General features: G+C 40.9%; 1 protein-coding gene across 1 annotated transcript in view; it reads right to left on the bottom strand.

Moving 5' to 3' along the window:
* LOC309879566 (titin-like) overlaps window positions 1-14,190 on the bottom strand; it is a 246,514-nt gene that overhangs the window by 166,382 nt on the left and 65,942 nt on the right. Inside the window, exons 66-88 of the mRNA XM_082763383.1 lie at window positions 13,875-14,156; window positions 13,046-13,324; window positions 12,633-12,920; window positions 12,147-12,425; window positions 11,767-12,045; window positions 11,383-11,661; window positions 10,984-11,271; window positions 10,546-10,833; window positions 9,361-9,642; window positions 8,300-8,578; window positions 7,900-8,181; window positions 7,476-7,754; window positions 7,057-7,344; window positions 6,569-6,847; window positions 6,193-6,471; window positions 5,838-6,116; window positions 5,400-5,687; window positions 4,942-5,229; window positions 2,073-2,354; window positions 1,541-1,819; window positions 1,150-1,431; window positions 773-1,051; window positions 8-295 (exon numbers count right to left, since the gene is read on the bottom strand). Of these exons, the coding sequence (XP_082619509.1) occupies window positions 8-295; window positions 773-1,051; window positions 1,150-1,431; window positions 1,541-1,819; window positions 2,073-2,354; window positions 4,942-5,229; window positions 5,400-5,687; window positions 5,838-6,116; window positions 6,193-6,471; window positions 6,569-6,847; window positions 7,057-7,344; window positions 7,476-7,754; window positions 7,900-8,181; window positions 8,300-8,578; window positions 9,361-9,642; window positions 10,546-10,833; window positions 10,984-11,271; window positions 11,383-11,661; window positions 11,767-12,045; window positions 12,147-12,425; window positions 12,633-12,920; window positions 13,046-13,324; window positions 13,875-14,156 (6,495 nt within the window). The remainder of the gene's footprint in view (window positions 1-7; window positions 296-772; window positions 1,052-1,149; window positions 1,432-1,540; window positions 1,820-2,072; window positions 2,355-4,941; window positions 5,230-5,399; window positions 5,688-5,837; window positions 6,117-6,192; window positions 6,472-6,568; window positions 6,848-7,056; window positions 7,345-7,475; window positions 7,755-7,899; window positions 8,182-8,299; window positions 8,579-9,360; window positions 9,643-10,545; window positions 10,834-10,983; window positions 11,272-11,382; window positions 11,662-11,766; window positions 12,046-12,146; window positions 12,426-12,632; window positions 12,921-13,045; window positions 13,325-13,874; window positions 14,157-14,190) is intronic.

The following is a 14,190-nucleotide window of genomic DNA, read 5'->3' as shown; positions in this document are numbered from 1 at the left end:
TACTGACCTCTAACACTCAAAAATGCGCTGCATTCATCAGATCCAGCTACATTAGTAGCTGAGCACAGATAAGTTCCCATATCAGATTCCTGAAGTAGATTCACTTTCAGAGAACAAGTGTTGTCTGTAAGGGTAGCCTGATACTTGTCTCCACTGGTAATCTCTTGTCCATCATGAAACCAGGAAACAAGAATAGGTGGTGACCCATAAACTTTGCACTCCAGTACAGCAGAAGAACCCAGTTGACCATACGTTTCTTTCAGTTTTCTTGTGAAAGAAGGAGGTATAATACGATCTGCAGTTGTTTAAACATAAAACAAACAACAACAACAACAAAAACCTTTCAGTACAGGAGTTTAAAATACAGAGGGTTCTCAGTGCATAATGAAACCCATTTATTTTGATGTATCTGCATTAGCAATCTGCTCCTGCTTGTGTAAAACGCTGAAAAATAGTTGATGGTTAAGGAATCAACTTCAGGAATACCTTTGCTTTTTGCAGTTCTTTTTCATATGAAACAATATTGCACCAGTTGTCTGGAAAAGACAAATGGATTAAAGTTGAAGAAATCAAACCCTTGCTATAACTCCTGCCCCTCAGATGCTAGGTAGGCATCTGTTCCTGATGCTTGTGACAGTGGAGTGCCAAGCACTCAAAGATTATACAAGCAGTGAGTCCCCCAGACTGCTAATCATGGGAAACAGTATGCTATCTAAAGGCATTATAAAAGAAATTTGGATCAGATGTGACTCAAAATGAGTAGTCAACTAACCTGAAACATGCACTGAAGCTGTGCAGCTGCTTTTACCAACACTGTTTTTCACCTCAAAGGTATATTCTCCACTATCTTCTAGTCCTGTATTGAGGATCTTAAGCCCAGATACTTTGTTGAAGAAGCTGATTTTATATTTATGGTCAGTAGACAATTCATTCCCATCCTTAAACCATCTAGCAGTAAGCTCTGGTGTGCCGTCTACTGTGCATTCCAGAGTACAAGAGTCTCCAGCTGTAACTTTCACAGGGCCTGGCTTCTCTACAATGATTGCAGGTTCTGCAATGAGACGCAAGTCACAGCATTTTAAAAAACAACAATGCAATAGTAATTAGCACCATAAAAACATATTATATTTTTTATACCACATTACCCACCAAGCACTGTAAGTGTGGCAAAGCACTCCTGAACTCCAGCATCATTTTTTATCTGACAAACATATTTCCCAGCATTGGCTGGTTCTGTGTTTCCAATCCGCATAGTTGCAATGTTTTCTGAATAGGAAATCCAAAGATTTTCACTTTCTCTAATGATCTCCCCTTTCTCTTTTAACCACAGAACAGAAATGGGCTGTGATCCTTCAACTGCAGCCTGCAGTTCAATCGACTCCCCAGCTACAACAGTGAGATCACTCAGCTTCTTCACAAAGGTTGGTGGTGCTATTTAAGAGAAGATATTTAACAGTAAAAAACACTCCAGGAGGGGAAATGTAGGAGGATATTAACTGGAAAAATGAAATTCCAAGAAGGTGACAGTCCTTATACAAACCTCTCAGTGTTACAGAGCCAATACAGGAGTCACTTCCCACATCGTTTACAGCTTTACAGTGATATTCACCAACATCTGCAGTATCCACACTGAGAATGTGAATGCTAGCAAGGTAGTTCTCAGACATGACCTTGTACTTCTTGCTGCTCCGAATTTCTCGTTTGTCTTTATACCATGAAATCTGGAACGGAGGAGTGCCCTGAAGCTCACATTCCAGACGAATATCAGACCCTTTCAAGGTCTGGACTGGATGGGGCCTCTTGATAAAAATAGGGGGTGCTGAAACAAAGGAGTTAAAGTTTGTGTTATTTGAGCTGATGATATTAAAGAGGAGAGTATTCAAGTAGCCAAACTGATAGTGAGCAGCAAAGGAACACTGTAAGTGAGAGATCTCCCACAATATAACAAGCAGGCTTGCCATCTTTTCAGACAAGCTTTGGTCTGTCTGATTAAAGAAAGTGGGATTTAACAGCTTTTCCACACAAAAGTACTCATACAGATAGAAAGGCAAGGGAAGAGCTGGGATTCTGACCTTTTACTTTCAGTGAGGTACTGGTACTAGCACTACCAGCTGGATTCTGAGCTTCACAACTGTAGTCACCGCTGTCTTCAACTCTGAGGTTGTGCATTTCAATGATTGCCACTGAATCCACAAATGACATTCGGTATTTTTCACTGGGGTGGATCTCAGTTTCACCTTTGTACCACATGACTTTGATTTCTGGAGATCCCCCTACTTTGCATTCGTATCTAGTGGACTCATGCTCTTTCACAAGTCTTGAGGAGTCTAGTTTCTTAATAAACCTTGGCGGTTCTGGAAAGCCAAAAATGGAAAATGATGTTTTTAACTGCACAGATTCTTTGAATAAACAGGCAAATATCTAACAGAAAATATAAACTTTGAGGACTTATGCAAACATTCTAATTTTGTAATTGCTGTTTTTTTTGTTGTTGCTTTTTTTTTTTTTTTTTTAAGATTTGAAGTTTGTCCAAAATGTAGATTAGGACTATTTGCATTTTAGATAGTTTCTCCTTATTTTGTTTTCTCATTCTACTTCTCTATATTCAGCTGACACATGTGGTTTTCTTTAAGTAATATCCTCTTGCTGTACATGGGTAATAAAAATGCCTGATGGAAATTCAAGAATCCAAACTGTTCATCTAAGAGCTATTGTTTAGATAATTTAGGCTGAGCATTATAGCAACTGCTTTATAACTTAACATGTCATTAAGAATTGATACAGTTGATAAGTGTATTTGAGTTATAATCCTCTGCACGTTTATTGCAAAGCCAAACATAAAGGTGCATATAAGGACTAAAAGTCAAGGGTCACAGGTAGCAAATAAGAGAAGTTCAAAACAGTCATGCTGGGAAGAATTACGAGATGGTTGGTATTAGTGAAATTGGGTTTAAAGGTCATATGACTGGAAAGTAAACCAAATGGTTACATTTTACTCTGTAAGGAGAGAAAGAAAGGGAGGTTTGACACTTTACATCACAAGTACCATGCAGACAATTCAGATTCACAAGACTGAATGCTCATGGATCAAAGATAAAAGCAGTAAAACCAAGCGGTGGTAATGTGGGAACAACTAACAAATCTCTCTACAGAACAGGATGAATTGCCTTTTTGTGTATCTGTAACATGTAGGAAGAATATCTATTTTACTGTGGGTCACTTCAATCTGTGGGACATTTGCAGAACATCCTATGTTGTTAGTAACAGAACTTCCTTAGAGTTTCTAAAAATAAAAGTTACATCTTGTTAACACAAAAACTCTTGGAATCTCATTACTTTGTTATCAGATTTCATTTTGATAAACAGTTGATTTCCTATCTGCATACTAACAGTTGCTGACTAGTCACACACTAATTCCATTCCTTTCCAAAAATGTTAGTAAAGTGTTATATGTTAGTAAAGTACTTAGAATGTTAGATAGTTTCTAGAACCTAAGGCAGGTGTTAAAACGACAGATTGGAAACACTAGATTAAAAAAAAAAAAAAAAAAAAAAGTGGGGGTAGGGAGGTGTTGAAAGTCATTGGACATAAGATCTTGATTCTACAAACAAAAGACTATATCATAGAGATAAGACAGCATCTTCTCAAATTAAAAACATGCAAATCAATGCACATACGAGCTTGCACTTCCAAGTTTTGTAGGAATAGGCTGACAAGCAATGAGCAAAATTAATTTTACATCGTTGGGAAATCTGTACAAAATCTGAAGAATTAAAGAAAAATAATCCTTGAAAAAATAATAAAAGAATAATTTACAATTTTATGAATAAAGAGTTGAAGACTAAAGAGTTGAAGAGTAAGAAAAGGAATAAGGTCAGTTAGGATCATTTTATGTAGAGTAATTCCAGTCAAATTAACCTATTAGTACTTCTATCATTAATAATAAACAGAATTATGATTGTTGTGGAAATAAGCTTGAAATCTTTAAAAGAGCTTAGATTTCTTCTTACAGTATTTCAGTTTTTTATTTATTTATTTATTTATTTTTAAAGTCAAACTGCGTAATAACAGCATCCCTATTTGCCATTGAGTCCACAAGACTCAATTATAATTCAATTATATTCTTGTAACATGTTTGATTTCCCCTCCAAACTTATATAGAGGGAAAAAAAAAAAAAAAAAAAGACAGAGAGAGAGAGAGAAAAGAAGAATGCCCTGAAACAACAAGGACATTTAAACTCATGCATCATTTCAGTAATTTCACATATGTCCTTTAATAAAATCAGTAGGAATAAAGTATCCGGAACAGCTATTTATAAATCCAAGGTTCCCACCTACATTAAGGAAATTACAGTAAGGTACAAGTGTCACTTGTACCAGGACAGTTAAATCCAGTTATAAATTTAGATCTTTGAAAATCATAAGATCCACACACTATGTAGAGAAGTGAAGTGTTGGCAGAGCAGATATTTGTCACCAAGTCTGCCCTCAGATCCTTCAATTTTTCCTATTCAACAACAGGAGTTTTCAAATATTTTCTGGAACTGCACACCTGTTAAAAATACATTTAGGCCTTGTAAGTGGACTTGCTTCTTTCAGCTACCTTTCTCTCTTCAGGACAATTTAGCAAATGACACTACTAGAGAAAGAGTTTAAGGCAAACAGATTTTGCTGGCCAACAGTTATTAATAAAAGCACAATGGGGTACTATGTCAGAGTTAATATTTCAGTGACAGAATTCCCTTGATAAGACTCACTATACCAGACCAGAAGAAAGATAGACAAACATTTAAGTTTTAAAATAACATTTAAATTAAATGAAAGATCTCAACATGACCTCCTGTAAAGATTGTTAGTCTCATGTGTCTGCACTATTTAGGGCTTTTTGTGGGTGTCTGCCTTGCAAAGAAATGCCTGATGAAGTAAAGATTCCAGCAATACCTTGCACAGCCAGCTGAGCTGCACATGCATCCTTTCCAATGCTGTTGCTAGCAGTACATGTGTAGAGTCCAGCATCTCCTTTACCCACTTTTAGGACCATCAAGCTGGCTGTGTTTTCCACCAGTGTCATCTTGTAGTTGCCACCTGGGCGGATTTCTCTGTTGTCTCTGGTCCATGTAATTCTCATAGGTACAGAGCCAGTCACATGGCACTTAAAGGTTGCACTTTCCCCTAGTGCCACATCAATAGATACTGGCTTGACATCAAAGAAAGGAGGTTGTAGATGTTCTGCAAAGAGGAAAGCACGGCAGAGCTCACCACTAAGCTCCCTTTAAACACACACCTGACCATGCCATGCCCACACTCCCTTACCAGCATGTAATGGGTAGAATAGGAGAAAGAGTAAAAGAATAAGACAGCAAATAGGTACAAAATATCTCTAAGTGTGAGCTACAAACCTGTAAGGAGAAGCTTGGCACTGGAAGATGCAGTCCCCAGAGCATTTTGCGCTGAGCAAGTATATTGGCCACAGTAAGCCATGCTAGTTTGCAAGATCTGAAGAGCTGCAACATTATTTAAGAAGGTTGTCTGCACGTTATCACTGTCTCTTAAAAGAACCCCATCCTTATACCAGGAGACCTGGATAGGCTCTGAGCCATTTATGCGACAATCAAAAGTCACTGGAGCACCAACTGTCTCTTGAATATCTTTCAGTTTCCTGGCAAACGTAGGGGGAAGCTGACGTTCTGCAAAATAATAATAATCATCACCGTAAGTAGGAAGCTACCTTGTCAACCTAGAATTAATTGACACTGAACTTAATAAGAACCCCTTTCTGTAGACAACAAAGAGTGCCTACAAACTACCCCAGGAAAGAGTGGCCCCACGACCATCACCTTTAATGACAAGCAAAGCTGTGGTGGTAGCAAAGCCAACACTATTTTCTGCTTTGCAGATATATTCTCCAATGTCACTGTCCTCCACAGTAGAGAATGCCAGTGTTGCCACATTATTCTTGAAGTGCATTTTGTAAGCTTGTGTTGATCTGAGCTTGGTGTCTTCTTTGTACCAAGACACCTTTATTTCTGGTGCACCACCTATCTGGCATTTTAAAATCAAAGGCTCGCCAACCTTCACCTCCACACGGTCCAGGTGCGTGACAAAATAGGGTGGTTCTAGGGGAGGAAAGAGCATAGTGAGCAGAGACAGAGCATCACTGGGGTCCCCTTGGGGATCAGGGGTGATGCATACCTAAGATGGATACAAGGCTGTGGCAAACATCCCCACCCGCCTCATTTGCCACCTCACAGGTGTATTCGCCTTCATCACTCTTAGTGCTGTTGAAGATTTCAAGAATGCCAGATCTGTCAGTAGTTGTAACACTGCAGCGTGGAGACTGAGCAATAGGCATTCCATTTCTTTTCCAGGTGACAGAAATGGGAGGGGTGCCCATGTAGGTGCTTTCCAGAACAATGGACTTCCCCTGCTCCACACTGAAATCACTTAATTTCTTCACGAAGACTGCAGGCTCTGTGTGGAGGCAAAGGTCAAATTGAGAGGGACAAATGTGGCAGGGCTGCAGGCAGACCATGAAGAGAGAGATACCTACACATACACACACACACACCTTTCACAAAGAGTTGAGTTGTGCACGAGATGCTGCCAGCATCATTTGTGACCACGCAAGCATAATCTCCACTGTGGCCCAGCTCCACGTTGTGCAGCTGCAGCTGTGCCACAGAATCATCCAGAGAAATGGAGCAGGTGCTGTCTGGCACCAGCTCCCTGATGCCTCGGAACCAGGTGACTTTGAAGGGGGTGCTGCCCTTGATGTAGCTGGTGAATGTCACACTTGATCCGGGCAAAACTTCCTGGGGATCAGGTGTCTTCACAAAAGAAGGTGGTTCTAAGTGTCACACGAAGAAGCGAAGAGGGAGAAAGATGTTAATAGGAGAGTTCCTGTTGGGGATGAAAACTGAAGCAGGTTAGAAATAAAAATAACAAGGCAGAAAACAGAAAAAGAAACTATGAAAAAGAAGCCATAGGAAATCAAAGGTAAGAAAGAAAGAGGGAAGAAGTGTTCTGTAGAAGGGGCTGTAATATCTTTCCACTGACCTCGTACAGTCAAGAAGGCACTACATTCATCAGATCCAGCCACATTTGCTGCTACACATGTATATGGCCCGGTATCTGTGACATCCAGGGCATTGAGCCTCAAAGCACAAATGTTATCCAAGAATGAAATTTCATATTTTTCCCCACTAACAATCTCATTCCCATCCTGAAACCAGGCCACTGATATGGGGGATGTGCCGGACACTTTGCATTCCAGCAGCACTGAAGATCCCAGCACCCCATTTGTTTCCTTTAATTTTCTTGAGAATGAAGGAGGAACAAGGCGATCTAAGTAAGACAAGGCAGAAGAAGAATAAGAAAAATGATTTGTTTGTTTGTTTCCAGTGTAAAGGAAAACAAAAACAAAGCAAAAAAAAAAAACAACAACACTGCTTTTAAAGACAAGATATAGAGCTGACCTGAAACATCAACTGAAGAAGTGCAGCTGCTGTCCCCCACCTCATTGTGCACCTCAAAAGTATATAAGCCCCTGTCTCCCCTCTCTGCAGAAAAGACTTTCAGAGTGGAGATATTGTTGAAAAAGGTAATTTGGTATTTGCGATCACTCCTTAGTTCTCTGCCATCTTTGTACCACTTGGTGATAAGCTCAGGTGTTCCTCCTACTTTGCACTCCAAGGTAAAAGGGTTTCCAGCCATCACTGTGATCGGCTCAGTCTTCTCTAAGATTACTGCTGGTTCTGAAATAGGAAGGGAGGGGACAGTGTGTCACCAGGAAATCCACCTGCAAACTAGTGAGCATAGGATACAAGCAGCAAACAAGGGGTGGCAGAGACAACTGTGAGAGCCGCAAGATAAAATACTTGTGGAACAGGCTATACCCACCTAGGACTTGTAGAAAAGCAGAGCACTCCCGCATGCCAGCATCATTTTTGATCTGGCAGATATACTTTCCAATATCAGCTCCTTCTGCACTGGCAATCTCAAGAGTTGCAATGTTGTCCATAAACCACATTTGGACATTTTCACTCTCCCTAATAATTTCACCCTTGTCCTTCAGCCAGACAACAGAAATTGGTGGGGATCCTTCCACCACTGCCTGTAGAGCTGTTGGCTCTCCAACGAAGATTGCAGTGTCACTCAGCTTCTTGGCAAAGCGTGGGGGCTCTGATGGCAAAAACAAGGTGGCAGAGGAAGGTTAATGATGCATGCCTGCTTGGAAGAGGTACAGCCAGAAGATCAAGAGAAGAAGGCGCTGATGCTGTTGGTCTTCTACCATACAAACCTTTGAATTTTACTGGGCAGGTGCAAGTGTCACTTCCCACCTCATTCATTGCTTTGCACTGATATTCTCCAGTATCCTGAGATTCCAGATTGAGGATGTGAAGACTGGCAATGGAGTGCTTTGCTGTCACCTTGAACTTCTTGCTGCTCCGAACCTGCCTCCGGTCCTTGAACCAAGCCACCTCAAAGGGTGGAGTCCCTGCTATCTCACACTGGAGAATAATATCCGAGCCTTTAAGTGTGTCCACAGGACTCGGCACCTTGCTAAAAACAGGTGGTTCTATAAAAAAAAGAATCACATCATAACATTTGAGACTGCTTCCTTGAGTAGGTTTCTGGATAGTAGCAAGACACAACATACTCAGGAAGGGGGCCTACACTTCTTCTTGTAAACCTATATTTAGCATCCTCATCATATGTGGTCTCATCTCTAAAAAATGCTGAGCCTCCGGCACCTTCCAGAAAGCCATCCCAAGCACTCCCAAGGGCAGAAAATATGACATTTCTGCACCTGTTTGGAGTTAGTACTTAGTGCCCCTCCCAAAAGCCACCCTCCCCTTTCTTCAGGACCATATTCCAATTTTCCCCACCTCTTTCCAATCATGAAAGCTACCACCAGTGAGGCTCAGTACAACAGCCCTCTCTTGCTTCTTAAATTTCACTCCTGACAGAATCACTGTATATAAAAAAACAGGCAGAGGGATGTCTGCAAAGTGTGTCCATCTCTCTCACCACAGCTGGTGCTTCATCTAGTTCACACATCCTGTGTAACCCAACAACCTTGCCTTATTCAGCTTACAATTGGCTTAAATAGAAAGGCAAGGGAGTGGCTGCACAGCACTCAACACCCACTGCCAGTTCCTGCCTAGTCTCTCTGATGTCTACAACACATCAGCATATTAATCTGAGAGCAGCTGGAAAGAAACTGCACCAGCAGCCACTGACTGCCACAGCAGCAGCTTCCTCTTTGGGGGGGGGAGGGGTATGGGGGCTGTGCAGCTGAGAGCAGGACCAGGACCAGGAGCCAGGGATTCTAGTTGTGTGCAGAGCTGTGCTGCTAACCTTTCACTGCTACTGAAGTGCTACAGCTGGCAGTGCCGGCAGAATTTTGGGCTTCACATATGTAATCGCCACCATCCTCAGTGCTGGCATCCAAGATAGTTAGCACCGCTATGGAGTCTACAAAAGACATGTGGAGCCTGTTGCTTGCTTGGAGTGCCTGATCGTTCTTGTACCACACAGTCCTGATCTCTGGCGTGCCACTGATTTTACATTCAAGTTGAACTGCGTCTCCGTGCTTCACGAATCGCAACGCTTCAGGTTTCTTGATGAACTTAGGAGGTTCTGCAGAACAAATAAGCATGTGACGACACATGTTTGCCATGTGAAATCTACAGTGCTGAGCAAGAGTCATAGAGAGCGCAAGAATATTGTGCTGCAACAAGGTGAGTTTGCTACAGCAGCTGGCTGTATTTCCAAGAGCTTCCTCTCAAGAAAAGATGCAAGGAGAAAACAGCAAAAACAACTACAACTAGGTCCTATCAACTCTGGAGTCTGCTGCTTGAGGCATCTGGGGTTGTAAAAGACATATGAAGGATGATTGCTCCACCCAGGAAACTTTTTTTTTGCGGTTTCGTTTGGGGGGCAAAAATGTCCCCAAGCCAGCATGAAAGCATCGACAATCCCATCACCCCCAAGATCTTACCCCAGGAGCAGCAGAAACATGGTATGTACAGTTTCACTTGTTTGCACATCTTTAATGAGTATTTCTACTTGAAGAACTTAAATGATTTAGAGCCTAGATTAAATCAGCATTTCATTACTCTAACTGAAACATTCAGAAAAGTTGAAAGAGACAACAATGCTGGCCTACAAATGCAAAATGATTGTATTTACCCTATTACTCTTGTTCCATATAGTAATGATACATATCAATACCCCTGCAATTGTAGTTTAAGCACTAATGATAAAGTAAAAGCAGGAAAGTGTTGTGTGCATTTATCCATACCAACAAACAGCTTAGCAAGAAGACCTGTCCCCCTGTAGAGTTTGCAGGTACACAAGGCTTCTACTGTCATTCAGTATTATAGAAGCAGAGAGTTACCTCATGGTATGTCTGCTTTTTGAAAAGCTACTTTCTCTATATGTCCAAGCTGGAATGGGTGGAAGAAAAAGCTCAGTAACAAAGAGGCCTTTTTTATCCAAGAGAAAGAAAAACAAGAAATGAAGGTGACTTAATCTCAATACCTTTGACACTGAGTTGGGCTGAGCAAAAGTCTTTCCCAGCTTCATTACTAGCTTGGCAAGTATATTGGCCAGAGTCTCCTTTACCCACTCTGAGCACTCGAAGGTGAGCTGTGTTAGCTACAAATGTAATATTGTAGTTTCCTCCAGTTCGTATCTCCCGACCATCCTTGGACCAGGTGATGTGTATTGGCTGGGCTCCAGTAACATGGCATTCAAGGTCAGCACTTTCTCCCAAAGGCACATCAATAGATTCTGGTTTGGCATCAAAGATAGGTGCCTGCTTGGGTTCTAGAAACACAAGAAAACAAAATAATACTCATATCTCAAAATAATAATAATAATAATAAAAAATTTAATCCAGCATACAAATACCATTGCACATGTAGAAAGGGATGGGGGTGCCTATGATCTGGGCAAAAGTTCTGTAAGCCAACACACCTGCCACTGTGAGTTTAGCACTTGAGGTGGCAGTGCCCACAGCATTGGTGGCTGTGCAGGTGTACTGTCCAGTGTGATTCATCTCAGTTCGTGCCAGTTGTAGCACTGCTACATTATCTACAAAGGATGTGTGCACATTGTGGTCATCGCTTAGCAGCACACCATCTTTATGCCAAGTCACAGTAATGGGCTCTGAACCATTGAGTCGACACATAAATTTTAGGGGTAAGCCAGCAGGGTGTTCGATGTCCCTTAATTTTCTTGCAAAGGAAGGTGGTCGTTTGCGCTCTGGAAGAAAGCAAGTAAAGGATAAATATGCACCAGGAAGAATTTTTTAAATATATTTTTTCAAGAGAAAAAGTACTGTAAAGAAGAATTTGCAACAATATAAATCATCACCTTGAACTGTTAAGAGAGCCTTTGTAGATGCAGTTCCTACACTGTTTTCTGCCTTGCAGATATACTCGCCGCTGTCATTGCTAACCACTTTGTTGAAAATGAGTGTAGCAACGTTGTCTTTAAAGAACACTTTGTACTCAGGAGTAGACCTGAGTTTTGTATCACCTTTGTACCAAGACACAGTAATTTCTGGTGTTCCAGCAACGTGGCATTGCAGTGTTGTATAATCCCCAACTGACACCTCAACAGGTTCCAAGTGTGTAACAAAATATGGAGGTTCTAAAAAAAGAAGAAATTAGAAAGGCTCATCATAGTGCCAGGCCTTGGAAAGCATACATTCAAAAGAACAGGCAAGAAAAAAAAAGAAGCAAAGGGAGCACACACCTAGAGTAGAGACTACAGCCTCACAAACATCTCTTCCTGCCTCATTTTCAACGTGGCAAGTGTATTCTCCTGCATCCTCCTTGGTGCTGTCAAGGATCTCCAGGATGCAGGATTTCTCTGTGGTGGTGATGCTACATTTCTGAGACTGAGCGAGTGTGTGGCCATTCTTCTTCCATGTCACAGAAATGGGCAAGCTGCCTGAGTAAGTGCCCTCCAGGATGATGGGCTTGCCAGGTTCCACATACTGATCACTCAGTTTCTTCACAAAGACAGCCGGCTCTAATGAAGGGTGAGAAGTCACAAATGTTGAGCACAGCAGTACAAATGGAGGGAAGGCAACAACATTTTAGGGTAAATATAGGGATGCAATTTTTACAAACCTTTTACTGTAAGGTGTGTTGTACAATTTGCTCTGCCAGCTTCATTAGTCACTAGACAAGTGTACTCTCCACTTTGGAGAGGGGTTACATCAAATAACTCAAGCTCCACAACAGAGTCCTCCAAGTAGATATTACATTTGTCCCCTGGCACAAGCTCATTGGCCCCTCTAAACCAGTTCACCTTAAAAGGAGGGGTTCCTCTGATAACACCTGTAAAAGTTATGCTTGTGCCTGGCAAAACATCCAAAGGTTCAGGTGTTCTCTCAAAAGAAGGTGGTTCTAAACACACAAGAGAAAAGGAGAGATAAAACAGACCAATACAGCATATCTCTGGCATTTCCACACACCTACCAAAGATAAAGAACAAAGCCTTTACTTTCTAGTCAGTACATTTTCCTCAGTATACTTACAAAAGACCACAGGGAATTTCAAGAGGGAAAGAGAAAAAGAGAAGCTCAGAGAAGTTGCTGACCATCATATACTGACCTTGTACGGTCAATACAGCACTGCATTCATCTGAACCAGCTATGTTGGTAGCTTTGCAGGTATACGTTCCAGTATCTGAGTTGCTCAGTGAATTCACTTCTAAAATACATAGGTTATCCGAAAAGGTGATATGATGTTTTTCCCCACTAACTAACTTAAGTCCATTCTGGAACCAGGCAATAGAAATAGGAGGTGAACCCAACACTTTACATTCCAGCAGTGCTGAGGAACCCAGTACACCAGGTGTTTCCTTTAGTTTTCTTGTGAAAGAAGGAGGAATGATTCGATCTGCATAAGAAAATATAATACATCCATTGTTAGAGAGAAAAGGAGTAAAGGAATGGAAGGAAAGAAAGAGAACATGGCCAAAAGAAAGTTCTGATAAAAGATGGAAGACAAACTACCCAACCAACCTAAAACATCAACCGATGCTGTGCAACTGCTTTTGCCCACGTCGTTCTGCACTGCAAAAGTGTACAATCCACCATCTTCCTTCTCTGCATCCATAATTTTAAGTGTAGATACTTTGTTGAGGAAAGTAATTCTGTATTTTTGGCTGCTGGTCAGCTCTTTGCCATCTTTAAACCACCCAGTGGAAAGCTCTGGTGTGCCTGACACTTTGCATTCCAAAGTACAGACATCTCCTATAGTAACCCTCATTGGTTCTGCCTTCTCTACAATGACTGCAGGCTCTGGAAGAAGAGACAAGTAACAAGGATGGTGAAAACTGGATTTGATTAGTACTAGCTGTAAGTATTATTGCATTATAAGATGGGGTTTATACATTTGATACTAAGGATATCTCAGTTCATTGGGTTTGGGATTTTTTTCAGCTCTGCTTTTTCCACCTTTTATTCCACCCTAATCTGGAGATTTCACATGCTCTCCAAAATAAAGTAAAAATATTTTGGAATTACTAGGAGTGAAATACACCTATCTGTCCTCCTCCAAGCAGAAGATGTGACTGTGAATACAGTCAACTGAATTCCATCATAATGTAAAGGCCTGTATTTTTTTTTCCACTACAATCCCTATACAATTGGAAAAAAAGGAAACTAAATAAGATTTAAAGGAGACACAAGGATTCTGTTTTGACTATTTGAACTTAGGGGTATAAGCAAAGCATGCAGCTGATACTAAATTAACAAGTTCCTAAGTTTAAAAAAACAAAAAAAAAAACAAAACAAAAAAAAACCACAACAACAACAACGAAACATAAAGAAATATATGCTTTTTACCAACCTAGAATAGTTAAGGTAGCCATGCACTCACGACTTCCAGCATCATTTCTGATCTGACAGATGTATTTTCCAGCACTGCTTGTTTCTGTGTGTACAAGTTGTAAAGTTGCAGTATTTTCCATAAATGTGATCTTTGTGTTTTCACTTTCTCTAATAACTTCCTCCTTGTCTTTAAGCCACTGTACAGAAATTGGCTGTGAGCCTTCCACTCTTGCTTGTAACTCTACTGGTTCGCCAACCACAACAGTCACACTGTTTATTTTTGTCAGAAATTTTGGTGGTTCTGGATAGGAAACATGCAGTTGTAGTAAATTCTT

Source organism: Aythya marila (assembly GCF_965140915.1).
Source record: "Aythya marila genome assembly, chromosome: 6".
Taxonomy (NCBI): Eukaryota; Metazoa; Chordata; class Aves; order Anseriformes; family Anatidae; genus Aythya; species Aythya marila.
This window is presented reverse-complemented; position numbering and strand designations above follow the sequence as displayed.